The 14,657-nt window shown below is 39.4% G+C and overlaps 1 protein-coding gene across 1 annotated transcript in view; it reads left to right on the forward strand.

Annotated features, from left to right (window-relative positions):
* HSD17B12 (hydroxysteroid 17-beta dehydrogenase 12) overlaps positions 1 to 14,657 on the forward strand; it is a 161,368-nt gene that overhangs the window by 40,204 nt on the left and 106,507 nt on the right. Inside the window, exon 2 of the mRNA XM_065882706.1 lies at positions 10,549 to 10,595. Within this exon, the coding sequence (XP_065738778.1) occupies positions 10,549 to 10,595 (47 nt within the window). The remainder of the gene's footprint in view (positions 1 to 10,548; positions 10,596 to 14,657) is intronic.

The following is a 14,657-nucleotide window of genomic DNA, read 5'->3' on the forward strand; positions in this document are numbered from 1 at the left end:
CAGGCTGCATGCCTCTCTTCTTTGTTCTTTGTTAAATATGAGCTGGCATGTGTTAGACTACTTTAGCGTTTGCTGTTAGGACTTCAGTGGTTTCTAAATTCAGCCTGGCTAAGCCTGTTCCCTGTTTGCCTGAATCAATTGAGACTGCTATTTTTAGCAACAAAAGGGGATTGAAATAGCAATTTTCTTTCCCTGTAATAGATCCCCAAGAGGAATACTGATGCAAGCTCTCTGTCATTTTCTATTCTCCCCACCCCGCAAAAGCACTCAGAGGAACGGCAGCTGTCGTGGTTTGCGGCAGTATTAATCTTTAATCAATCGAATGTTTTCAGCATTCAGGTGTTGGGGGACGGGTGGGGAGGGAAGGGTCAGGAGAAGGAACCTGCTTGGAATAACTTAAGCTCTTATGCATGGGCTCTGCAGTCAGAATTTGGTGGGTAGTGGCAGAGAATAGAGAGAAGAGCTAAAAATAGCGTGTGTGCTTCCAGTGTTCCTCTAGTCTATTTTTGATGTTTGATTTTGATAAGATTGATTGGGTTCTTACTAAAAATATCTGTTCCTAGCAAGTTGAGGACAAAAAGAGTCGAATATTTTTAACCTACACAAACAGAAGCATTTTTGTTGACTTTATAAAATCTGGAAGCTGAGCCCTGGTCAGTTGCCAGTATTTTATATAATCTGTAACAAGCTAGACACTTCTGGATGCCAAGTTGGGATATTCTTTATAGTTGTCAGTTTCCATCTTCGCAAAGGCTTGCAAATTTGGTTTCTGGTGTTATATTTATATATGAAAACATAAGCCTTTTTGAATCTCCTTTTTCCCCCCTCCCTTCTCTCCTTCCTCTACCTCAGTTCTGGCCCTGGCTGTCATAAATTACTCTCAAAACCCATAGGGTTGTGGGTAATACCTGAGGCCACTGGGTTATGCATGGGCAATACCTGTAGCTTTTTTCTGTGTATTGTTGAAAACTACCTTAAGTTATCCACTTGCTCCATGGCAAAGTGGGATCTGAGAACACCAAGTGTTAATTGAAGAAGCCAATCTTAATGACAGGAACAGAGAACTGTCCTTTGGAAATGTGTATCTGTAGATTCATCATAAACTAAGTTAAACTTCTCTCTGAAATTTCTTAAATTTTATTTTAGATCACTGATTCTTGATGTTGAGAGGGGCTGAAGAATAGGTGGGGTGGTGTACAGTAGGTGATTGGGTGTTATTTCTAAAAAAGTGGGTAAAGCAGTGGGGAGTGTCACAAGAGGCTAGTTTTCCATTCATAATCTCCTTTTACTCATTCACTTATCTCACAAAACCTCATTCATCATCTACTTTTTGCCAGGCACCGCGCTAGCCCTTAGAGTGTGGTGACCCAGACCCTTATGGAAACCTATATGATGAATGTCATGCAGGGGAGGTACAGAGTACCATGGGGCCAGTGAGCTATGAGAGCCTGCTAGTCTAGAGGTCAAGGAAAGCTTAAGGGAGAGGAGATGTTCAAGTGAATATGTCAAGGATGGGAGAGAGAAAGTGGGGGATGTGAAATTGGGAGTAGAGGGAACACCATTTGTGAAAAGAGAGCATGTTACCTTGTAGCAACTAGAAAAAATTCAGCATGACTAGGGCAGTGGGTGGTAGGGGGAAAGTGATGAGAGGTGAGGTCAGCTCATGGAAGACCTTGTAAAGAATAAGGGCAGTGGGAAATGACTGACAGATTTTGGGCAGGGAAGTGATGTCAGATCTGCCCAATGGAGTGGTCACTTTGGCTGCAGTGCGGAGAATGAGTTGGAGAGGTATATGAAAGGGATTAAGGGGCTTCCCTGGTGTTGCAGTGGTTAACAATCCGCCTGCCAATGCAGGGGACACAGGTTTGAGCCCTGCTCGGGGAAGATCCCACGTGCCACGGAGCCACTAAGCCCGTGTGCCACAACTACTGAGCCTGCGCTCTAGAGCCTGCGAGCCACAACTACTGAACCCGAGTGCCACGACTACTGAAGCCTGCGTGCCTAGAGCCCGTGCTCTGCAGCAAGAGAAGCCACCCAATGAGAAGCCTGCGCGCCGCAACTAGAGAAAAGCCCGTGCACAGCAACAAAGACCCAATGCAGCCAAAAATAAAAATAAATAAATAATTTTTTTTTTAAAAAGGGAGCAGGTGAAGTAGTTAGAAGGCTGTTGCAGTAGTTCTTGTGGGAGATGAATGCTGGTAGCCCCAGGTGGTGGCAATGGAGAGACGTGACTAGATTTGTGTTCCAGGTTTTATATAATTAGCAATAGGGAATTATTGTTGCTTCTTGACAGAAGAATGAGATCTTAAAAATGGTGTTTGAGAAAGATAATTCTTAGCTGTGTATTGCATGAATCAAGCGGGAAGGAACTGAAAGGGTCATTGCACAAGTCCTTGTGTGTTGGGATGATAGCTTAGACTAGGGTGAGAGCTGTTGTGAGAATTAACTGAATAATATCAATGAAGTACCTTGAGCAAATAGTCTTATAATGATGTGAATAGTGTCGATGAAAATAATAAACAATCAGTAATGAGACTAGAAAAAGAGTTTTATTTGAACTGAACCGAGAACTATAGCTGGGAGAACAGCCTTCAGATAACTCTTGAGAAACTGCTCCTGTGAAGCCTGGTTTTCAGTATGGTTTTATATCTTGTCAGAAGAGAGAACATTAAACAACTTAGGGATACATTTCTTCAAGGTTTCCAAAAAAACGACCAGCATGTACACGGTGAGTCAGTATGGCCTTGGCGAAGGGAGTCTTATCATCAAAGGAGCACCAGCATTGGCGTCCCAGGAAGGGAGACAGTTAATCTTTATTTTTAACGTGGACATTCTTTACTTCTTATCAGTGCGCCCTTTTCTTTACTAATTAAAGCAGATGTACAGTGTGTGTTTGATAGGCCACAAGCAGACTGTTTCAGTTAAAATAAAATTCAAGTTAACTCATATATAAGCCAGAATGGCTTCCCTATACCTCAAGATGTGAAAATTTATTTTATCAATATTAAATACTTTGTTTTAACAATTTAGTGACAGCTTACTCTTGCTTTTCTGGCCCTGTAATAGTCACTTTAACAATATAGAAGTTTATTTATTTTTCTCCCAGTTTAAAGAAGACCAGACAGACTTTTTGTGTATGTTGGTTTTTTTTTTTTGGCTACTCCTCGCAGCATGCAGGATCTTAGTTTCCCAACGAGGGATCAAACCTGCGCCCCCTGCAGTGGAAGCTCGGAGTCCTAACCACTGGACTGCCAGGGAATTCCCACTTTTTGTGTATGTTTGATTCTCTGTGGTAAGCAGTTAATAAAAAAAGAACTGATTGGTTGAAGAAAAAACCTGGCATAGAAATTCCATGGAGTCATGAAAAACCTTGATTTCTACGAGTATGTTCCTTCATCTTAGCCCATGGTTTCTACCTCAAGGTTACTTCCTGGTTCAAGACTGCTGGAGCTACAGCCATCATTTTTTGAATTGGCTAGACGATGGGCAGAAAGGGGCCTCTCCCTGCTGAGTCACTCCTCTAAGCAGCCTTTCTCAAAGTCCCTCACAACACTGCATCTTATTTTCAAGATTTAATCCCATGGCCACACCTAGCTGCTAGGGAGGTTGTATTCCAGGCCACGATTGCTGCAAAGAAGGAAGGGAAGGATGGGTACTGAGGAAGACAGCAGGCTCTGGCCCGTGTGTGTACATAACATAAGAAGAATGGGTCCCCAGGATTGCTTGGCACATGGCATCATCATTTTGTGTGGCTATGAGTGCTTAATTTTTTCATCTTAAGAAAATGCAAAAAACAAGCAGTATTTCTAATTTGGAAGCTGGTCTTTGTTTCATTGCAAGGTGGTAGGTATATCAGGGTGATAGTGCTTAGATCATGTTTCTCAAAAGACCTACCAAGAAATGATCTTAGGTACTGCATTGATGAATATTTTAAAATGTTAATGGTTTTTTTACATACATATTTTACACTAATCTATATTTATTGAAACTGGTAGTCTTTTACAATAATCAAGTAGTTAAGTAAATAGTCCAGTAATTAAGATTTCTATTAAATTTAATTTTTTAAAAATCAGTTTTAAGAATGTATTAGGTGACCTTAGGAAACACTGACTTAAGCAGTGCTACACTGATTTTTGGAAAACTGGAATAGATGAAGAACCTGCTGGATCAGTTTACACCATCTTTCTATTGCTGGTAGGAAAGGACTTCTGTTTTTGGAAAGGCAATACAAGCACATGGTTAAAAAATACCAACAGTAAGAAGAGTAAAAAATAGTAACCTCTTCCCTGTATTTCCCCAGTGCCCCAGAACAACTGCCAAAAGAGTTTTGATTTAAGGTATGCTTTAATTAGCTTCAGTAGTTGTGGCTTGTGGGCTCTAGAGTGCAGGCTTAGTAGTTGTGACGCACGGGCTTAGTTGCTGTGCTGCATGTGGGATCTTCCCGGACCAGGGCTCAAACCCGTGTCCCCTGCATTGGCAGGCGGATTCTTTTAACCACTGCGCCACCAGGGAAGACCCAAGGATTTTTTTTCTATCCAACTATGAGCCTGCTGTCTCTGCTACTACTGTTGGAAGGTATGTAGCTTTAAAGCAAAGAATATATCTTTAAAAGCAAAGGCAGGATAATCCTTGTCCCCATCCTCCCTGTCTTAAATAAACAAATTTATTATTTTTTGGCATCAAGTAAAACTTTTATGAGTAAAGTTTGACAGATGACTTGATTGTGTCTGTACATTATTTCAAAGATGTTACCTATCATATGACTTAGAGAACTAAAGAATTTGTCACTTCCTTTGATGGGGAAATGATACTTGATCCCCCATTGCCTGGCCATTGTATATGACTCTGATTGTTATAGAACTGCAGTGGTGCTTACAGAGATGAATAAAGGAGGCTCTGGTGTCCAATTTTAATTTTTGTTTCTTTGTGCCCATAAAAATAATTTTTATACTTTTCTATTTTCTCAGGAAAAAAACATACTTGTGAGGCAGTATCTGACTTATGTGTAACTATACAGCTCTGCATTTGGTTTTGAGAATTATCAGAATATGGAAAAGTGATATTTTTATCTATCTAAAAAGATCAGAGGCTAAATTTTTAATATTTATACAATTAAAAATTTTTTAATATTTATACAATTTAAAGTCATATTATTTCTGTTTAATATTTGAAGTCTTAACCGTGAAATGGGTGATTTATGGAACACCTAATAACCGCAGTGGGTCTTATACATCATTGTATTCTCTGTAGTCATACACATAAGTTTCTAAAAAGTGTTAGTTTGCTTTAAATTTGGTAGTTAATAGCAGATGATAGGAAAAAATGTTCTTGTTGGGAGCATAAAGCTAAATCTTTTGAGAAGTGTGTTTAGTATTTATTCTCAACTTCGTCTACTTTAAAATGTTTAAGAGGGACCTTGGGGGACTTCCAGTTTTAAAATAGCCAAGTAACAGTATTTCTAGCCTTTTATCTCTTGGAAATCCTCTCTAATAATTAGGAGAATAAGGAACAGAAAGCACCATTTTGATGAAACTAGGGAACTTCTGAAATCCCTCATCGCCAGTCACAGCAAATGAAGTTGGAAGAGTGATAACTTACCTCACCGTGCCGACACCTGAGTGCTCATGGGTGGTCCACCATTGGGAAGCAAGCAAGTTTGCTCTGCACCCCAGAAAAGCACAGGAATTACAAGTTATCAGGTACCTCAAAAGACAGGGATGGGGAAGGGCACTGAACCAGATGTACTTGAGACTCCAGAAAATTGGGCACAGAAGAGGGCAGAGGTGAGATATGAGACTGAGAACAGGGGTTAGGTGAAAAGTCTACAGACTAACAGCTGCCCAACTACCCAGCAGCCAGAAGACTGGAATTTGGGAAATGCTTAAGAGATACTGAAGGGTCCTAGGGAAAATGCAGATACTGACTTGTGGATTCCCTAATCAAAAAGCTGGTTTGCCCATCGATTACCCTGTAGTGGGAGTCACAGCATAGTCATCCCACCCGTGTACACTAATTGCCATGTTATTGCCTCCAAGATGAGAGAGACCAAAACAATCAAAAGGAACTTAGAGGAAACAGAATAAAAGAGTAGAAGAAAGTATAAATATGTAAACAAAGTCTAATTAATGTCCTCAGAGATAAGAGAAGATAGTGGATTTATAATAAGAGTAAACTGCTGCTTTAAAAAGAGAAAGAGCAATCAGAATACAGAAGAGCTCTTCAAAATTGAAAGATTGACAACTTAAGTTTAAAAAGTCAGTAGAACATTTGGAAGATAAAAGTTGAAGAAATTTCCAGGAAAGTAAACAAGAAGAAAAGTAACATTCATAGAGAAACTCTTACAGTCTGGACTCTGATTAATGGAAATTCTAGAGAAAAATGTGAAGAAATTATCAAAGAATTAATACATAAGAAAATTGCCAGAATGGAAGATCATGGATTTTCAGGCTCATCAGCACCAATGAATGGAAAAGCACCCAGCCCAAGCTCTGTTACCAGGACAGAGTCCTAAAGATTAAGTAACAATCCTGAAAGCCCCAGTGACCAAAAAGTTCATTTGCAAATTGTCTGAAATCAGAATGGTGAAACATTCTTTTTAAACAACACTGGTGCAATGGAGAGTTGTTTTTAATTTTTTGTTGAAAGTGATCTGTTTAGAATTCCATACCTAGTGTCGACTTAAAAACAAATGCACAACCTAGAAGTTGAAAATTATATTTTATTTGGTGGACATACTGAGGACTTAAGCCCAGGAGACAGCCTCTCAAATAGCACTGAGGGAGGTAAGGGAGGAGACGGGTTACATAGTTTTCGTAACAAAACCAAGTAATCAAAAGATTGCTGTTAATTAAAACCAGACCTCTCCAGTTAATGAATTTAGCACTTTTCCATGTATGGGAAGATGCAAGAGACTGCGTTTATTGAAGTCATTCCTTTGATATGCACCCTAAAAGGCCAGTATCCTGTTTCTCTCCATCCTGAACCCCCTCAGGGTGCACACTTGGGGGTGGCTGTGGCTTGATGGCCTCAACATCCGTTGTTTACTGATATGGCAGGCGACATTCTTTGTCCACACTAGTTAAACTATTATGTGTGAAGTTAGAAATAGACTTTATTTTTAAAGATATAAAAATGTAAAAAAATTTGCTTCAAACTGTCACACGAAGAGACGTGATAACCAAATTTACTATGATATTCTGGATGGCATCCTACAACAGAAGGACACTCAGTCACAAGACAGTCTGAAAAAATATGAACTTTAGTTAATAATAATGTATCATAATTGGTTCATTAATTGTGACAAATTTACCATACTAACGTAAGATGTTAGTAATAGATAAACTGGCTTGGTGTATAGGGATTATCTTCACTTTTTTTTTTTTTGGTAAGTCTAAAACTTATTTTAAAATCTAAAATTTGCTTTTAAAATGTTTACAAAATGTATCTTCATGCATCCTTTCTTGGGAAGCTAGATGTGCTGCATAATGAGGGAATAGAACAAGATCTAGAAAAGAAGAGCTTCAACCCAGGAGAGACAGTCTAAGGGAATTCCCAAGATTATGTTCTAGAACAATAGCTGTGCCACAGAGTATTCCAGGTTGGAGTAGGATGAAAGCTGGAGTGCTCTGTGAAGGCGATCTTTAAGGGGGAAAAAAAAAAAGTAATGGAACAAATTGATGGGGTTGATCATGTGGAAAATTATATCGAGAGGCTGTTAGAGACTGGGGGAAAATTTAAAAAGAAAACTACGCAAATGCAATAAAAAGGCAATTTTAATTCCAGGAGAACAAAAACGTTGATTAGGAAAGAGAATGTAATTCTACTATACTGTTTGGTTCACTAGTGGATAGTATATTTTTCTAGCCACAGTAATTGTTGTATAATAAAGAATTTGACTGACCTTTGTTTCTGGGAGGGAGCATCTAGATCCTTGGAATTTCTTAAGTGATAGGAGTGTCTTTGTTATTTATGGTGGGCTCTGGTAGTTTATACTAATGAAATCACTCAAGGTGGGACTGTACAGAGCTTCAGGATGGGGGCTGGTCCTGCCAGAAACACCAACCATGTGATTAGAAGATTGGAGCTTTGAGCCTTGTGATACCAACTCAACCTTCCAACCTCTGGGGAGGGAAGGGGGGGGGGTTGGAGATTGAGTTCAGTCCTGTGACCAATGGTTCAGTCAGCTATGCCTTTGTAATGAAACCCAGTGAAAACTCTGGACTCTGAAACTTGATGTAGATTCTTCCTAGTGGGTGAACACATTGATGTGCTGGGTGAGGGTCGGGGGATGACCTGCCCTGATTCAGAGAGGGCATGGAAGCTCTGCATTTGGGACCACCCTTGACCTTGCCCTAAGTGGCTTATTCATTTGGTTGGTCCTGATTTGTATCCTTTATTATAAAGCTGTAATCATGAACTGTAAGTTATCCTGAGGTCTGTGTGTCATTCTAGTGAATTATTGAACCTGAGGAGTTATGGGAACCGGGAACTTTGTAGCCAAGTAGTCACAAGTGTTGGTGGCCTAGGGACCCCTGAACTTGTGGCTGGTGCCTGCGTTGTGGGCAGTTTTGCTGGGGACCATGTCTTTCACCTGTGGGATCTGTACTAACTCTGGGTGGTTAATATCAGAATTGAGTTGCAGTATTACAATAAGGTAAACACTGACAAGTGACAGAATCTTGTGATATAACTTCATTGGAAGGATGGGGAAAATATAAAGGGAGTAAAAGTTCTCATCAACCCTAATGAGTCAAGTAATATATTGATGAATCAGGAAATTACAGTGTAACATAGGATTTAGAACATGTAAAGATAAGGAAAAACCATTAAAAGCAATGAAAATGGTTGCTTCTGGGGATGGAATAGGAAGGTGCAGAAGGATAGGGGTAAAGTCCTGTTTTTTTGTGGTACGCGGGCCTCTCACCGTTGTGGCCTCTCCAGTTGCGGAGCACAGGCCCCGGACGTGCAGGCTCAGCGGCCATGGCTCACAGGCCCAGCCGCTCCGCGGCATGTGGGATCTTCCTGGATCGGGGCACGAACCCGTGTCCCCTGCATCGGCAGGCGGACTCTCAACTACTGCACCACCAGGGAAGCCCCAGTCTTGGTATTTTTGGCCTAAAAATTTGTAACTGTTATCTTTTTTGGACTAAGTTATGTATTAGACATAGATAAAATCACTTTAAAAAGAAGGAGCTTGACTGTAGGCTGTCAGTAGTTCATCAGGAAATAAACTTGGACAGTGAGATGTGTGTATGGGGGAGGTGTTTTGGGGGATGCTGTCAGGAAGAGCACCTGTGAGGAAGCAAAGGGAGCCGAGTAGGGCAGAGGGAGAAGTCAAACTGTGATGCAGGAGTCAAACCTGATCCCACGGGAAGCTCTGAACCTGGGATGGTGCTTCAGAGATGCTTAAGTGATGCTTAAGGGAGCTGGATCTTTGTGTGGACTAGTACTGTCCAGGGGAGGAACTGTAACCATGGGCAAGGCAGCTCCCTTTGGCTCAGGGCAGTTCCTGGGAGATGCTCACTTGTGAGCTGACAGCAGATAACACTTCTGGCAAGAGGATTGCCTGAAGACCTCTGTGCTGGAAGGGAGGATGTGGTTGGTGCTTTAACAGTACCCATTACAAACTCCAAAAACTGGAGAATCTGGAAAAGGAAGGTTTGATATCCCTTAGGCAAATTTTATAATCTCTAGTCCTGGCATATTCTGAGCTATCCAGGATTTTTTTAAAAAATTTATTTTATTTTTATTCATTTTTGGCTGTGTTGGGTCTTTGTTGCTGCGTGCAGGCTTTCTCTAGTTGAGGCGAGCGGGGACTACTCTTCTTAGCAGTGAGAGGGCTTCTCATTGCGTACTGTGTTAATATATCATAATTTACTTACTCATTCTCTTGTAGTTTATTATTTGGGCATGTTTACCAACTATACGTAAATAAAGCTACCATGGACATTGTTTTGGTAGCATGATGCCTATTACCTCTTAGAAATTGTTAAGTCATAGATAGGCACACATTTATTTCTGGACATAATGTAAAATCGTTTTTCCAAAATGACTGTGTCAATTTACAGTGCCACCAGCAATGTATGAGAGTTCTAGTTGCTCCACATCCTTGTCAACACTTGGTATTGCAATCTTTTAAATTTTAGCCATTGTCATGGGTATTCATTCCTAAATTTGAGCCACTAGTAATTGCTCCATCTTTTACATCAAGTACAATTGACCATTGAACAGCATGGGGGGGGTTAGGGGCATGGACCCTCCATACAGTTGGAAATTCAAGTATAACTTTACATTTGGCTCTCAGTATCTGGATCTTGCATCCGAGGTTTTGCATCTGTGGATTCAACCAACCTTGGATCGTGTAGTACTGTATTATGTATTTATTGGAAAAAATATCCGCGTATAGGTGGACCCTTGCAGTTCAAACCCATGTTGTTCAAGGGTCAACTGTATTACACAGGTCTTCTTGTGTCTAATTGGTGGGTCCTAATTGTGATCAGTTCTACATTGTAATTCTTAAACTAAACTGTTACTTTTTTCTTTTCTCAGTTGTCACGGGTAGTACTGATGGAATTGGAAAATCATATGCAGAAGAGGTAGGTAATTTACAAGACTTTTCTTTTTGGTATGAGAATATAAGAAGAGATATAGAATGATCTCCTACAGTAGTTTTGATTTTTGAAGTTAAAAGCACAAATATAGTGTTACACTATATAATAGATGTAGTTTGTTTCGATCTTGTTAGAAATGCTATGTTTGCTTAAACACAACTTTAAAACAAATTTTTGTGCAAAATGTGTGTCAAACTTTTTATCCTGGAAAGTTGGAGTTGTGAAAGTTTTAGTGTAATTTTATTTTATATTGTGTAACTATAGATAGTTCTGAGTTTTTAAAGTTAATTGTTTTGGATTATTTTCCAAAAGGTAGACAGATTATTAGAGAGTGGTTACATCTCCAAACAAGTCCATGGCATCATTTTCACAAGAAGGACTGTGATGGATGGACAGATACTGACAGACACAGGCAAAAGATTCAAGTTCTCTGTAATGTAATTGAAGGAAGGGAAACCATGATAGTTTGAAGACCATTGTACCAAGCTCTCCTGTGAAGGAGAGCTTCCCTGCCTTCCAGTTCCACAGAGGCACCAATAGCCTCTGATATTGCCCGATTGTGAGGAAGGTCCTGACAGATCCATTGAATCTCTCATTTGTCCTTTAAAAAGGGTTTTTTAAAAGAAAAAATCCTTTGTTTTCCCAGCTTTTTATTTTGAGTATAAAAACTACAGAAAAGTTTCAGGAAGAGTATACAATGAACACCCATACACCTTTCACAAGGATTCGCCAGATGTTAACATTTTGCTACATTTAACTTATAATTATAATTTGGCTGGACTATTTGGGAGTTACAGACATTGTAACAGTTCACTCCTAAATATTTCAGCTTGAAGCTTCTGAGAACTAGAATATTCACCGTTGTAACTACAGTACAGTGGTCACACATAGGAAGTTTAACTTGACACAATACCGTTATACAATATACAGTCCATATACAAGTTTCCCAATTGTCCCATTAATGTATTTCATAGAGCTTCTTCTTTTGTTCCAAAATCCATATAAGGATTATGCATTGCTTTTTTTCTTTTCCTTTTTTTTTTTTTTTTTTTTTTTTGCGGTACGTGGGCCTCTCACTGTTGTGGCCTCTCCCGCTGCGGAGCACAGGCTCCGCACGCGCAGGCCCAGTGGCCATGGCTCAGTGGCCCAGCCGCTCCGCGGCATGTGGGATCTTCCCGGACTGGGGCATGAACCTGCATACCCTGCATTGGCAGGTGGACTCCCAACCACTGCGCCACCAGGGAAGCCCCATGCATTGCTTCTTAATGTCATATCTCTTGACTAGGAGAGTTCCCTAGCCCCTGCTTTTTTTCTATAACAGTGGCATTTTTAAAAAAACCTAGGCCAGTTGTTTTGTAGATTTCTCAATTTGGATTTGTCTGATTGTTTCCTAATGATTAGATTCAAGTTAAATATTTTTTAGCAGGAATGCTACACAGGTGATACTGTATTCTTTTGAGTTTATCTTATCAGGAGCCACAAGAAGTCCATTTGTTCCTTTATTGATTATGTTAAAATAAATCATTTATTAAGATGTTGTCTACCATAATTTTCCATTATAAAAGTACCTTTTCCCCTTTGTAATTAACAAAGAATCTGTGGGATGATACTTTGAGACTGTATGGATATTTCATTTCCCAACAATCTTCCACCCAACATGTGTTGCTGTTTTTTGCCTAAATTAGTTGTTACTAGGGTGGTTTAAAAACGGTAATTTTCTGAAATTTTGAATTTTATTTAATTTTTTATACAGCAGGTTCTTATTAGTCATCAGTTTTATCCACACCAGTGTATACATGTCAATCCCAATCACCCAATTCATCACACCACCACCACCAGCCCCGCCGCTTCCCGCCCTTGGTGTCCATACGTTTGTTCTCTACATCTGTGTCTCTATTTCTGCCCTGCAAACCCGTTCATCTGTACCACTTTTCTGGGTTCCACATAATATGCGTTAATATACGATATTTGTTTTTCTCTTTCTGACTTGCTGCACTCTGTATGACAGTCTCTAGACCCATCCATGTCTCTACAAATGACCCAATTTCGTTCCTTTTTATGGCTGAGTAATATTCCATTGTATATATGTGCCACATCTTCTTTATCCATTCATTGGTCGATGGGCATTTAGGTTGCTTCCATGATCTGGCTATTGTAAATAGTGCTGCAGTGAACATTGGGGTGCATGTGTCTTTTTGAATTATGGTTTTCTCTGGGTATATGCCCAGTAGTGGGATTGCTGGGTCATAGGGTAATTCTATTTTTAGTTTTTTAAGGAACCTTCATACTTTTATCCATAGTGGCTGTATCAGTTTACATTCCCACCAACAGTGCAAGAGGGTTCCCTTTTCTCCACACCCTCTCTACCATTTGTTGTTTGTAGATTTTCTGATGATGCCCATTCTAACTGGTGTAAGGTGATACCTCATTGTAGTTTTGATTTGCATTTCTCTAATAATTAGTGATGTTGAGCAGCTTATCATGTGCTTCCTGGCCATCTGTATGTCTTCTTTGGAGAAATGTCTGTTTAGGTCTTCTGCCCAGTTTTGGTTTGGGTTGTTTGTTTTTTTAATATTGAGCTGCATGAGCTCTTTGTATATTTTGGAGATTAATTCTTTGTAGGTTGATTCATTTGCAAACATTTCCTCCCATTCTGAGGGTTGTCTTTTCGTTGTGTTTGTAGTTTCCTTTGCTTTGCAAAAGCTTTTAAGTTTCATTAGGTCCCATTTGTTTATTTTTGTTTTTATTTCCATTACTCTAGGAGGTGGATCAAAAAAGATCTTGCTGTGATTTATGTAAAAGAGTGTTCTTCCTGTGTTTTCCTCTAAGAGTTTTATAGTGTCCAGTCTTACATTTAGGTCTTTAATCCATTTGGGGTTTATATTGTGTATGGTGTTAGGGAGTGTTGTAATTTCATTCTTTTACATGTAGCTGTCCAGTTTTCCCAGCACCACTTACTGAAGAGACTGTCTTTTCTCCATTGTATATCCTTGCCTCCTTTGTCATAGATTAGTTGATCATAGGTGCATGGGTTTGTCTCTGGGCTTTCTATCCTGTTCCATTGATCTATATTTGTTTTTGTGCTGGTACCATATTGTCTTGATTACTGTAGTTTTATAGTATAGTCTGAAGTCAGGGAGTCTGATTCCTCCAGCTCTGTTTTTGTCCCTCAAGACTGCTTTGGCTATTTGGGGTCTTTTGTGTCTCCATACAGAATTTATGATTTTTTGTTCTAGTTTTGTAAAAAATGCCACTGGTGATTTGATAGGGATTCACTGAATCTGTAGATTGCTTTGGGTAGTATGGTCATTTTCACAGTATTGATTCTTCCAATCCAAGAACTGTTTATATCTTTAATTTCTTTCATCAGTGTCTTATAGTTTTCTGCATACAGGTCTTTTGTCTCCCTAGGTAGGTTTATTCCTAGGTATTTTATACTTTTTGTTGCAGTAGTAAATGGGAGTGTTTTCTTAATTTCTCTTTCAGATTTTTCATCATTAGTGTATAGGAATGCAAGAGATTTCTGTGCATTCATTTTGTATCCTGCAACTTTACCAGATTCATTGATTAGCTCTAGTAGTTTTCTGGTGGCATCGTTCAGATTCTCTATGTATAGTATCATGTCATCTGCAAACAGTGACAATTTGTATTCCTTTTATTTCTTTTTCTTCTCTGATTGCCGTGGCTAGGACTTCTAAAACTATATTGAATAATAATGGCGAGAGTGGACATCCTTGTCTTGTTCCTGATCTTAGAGGAAATGCTTTCAGCTTTTTACCATTGAGAATAATGTTTGCTGTGGGTTTGTCGTATATGGCCTTTATTATGTTGAGGTAGGTTCCCTCTATGCCCACTTTCTGGAGAGTTTTTATCATAAATGGGTGTTCAGTTTTGTCAAAAGCTTTTTCTGCTTCTATTGAGATGATCATATGGTTTTTATTCTTCAATTTGTTAATATGGTATATCACATTGATTTGTGTATATTGAAGAATCCTTGCATCCCTGGTATAAATCCCACTTGATCGTGGTGTATGATCCTTTTAATGT

This window comes from Phocoena phocoena, chromosome 8, assembly GCF_963924675.1.
Source record: "Phocoena phocoena chromosome 8, mPhoPho1.1, whole genome shotgun sequence".
Taxonomy (NCBI): Eukaryota; Metazoa; Chordata; class Mammalia; order Artiodactyla; family Phocoenidae; genus Phocoena; species Phocoena phocoena.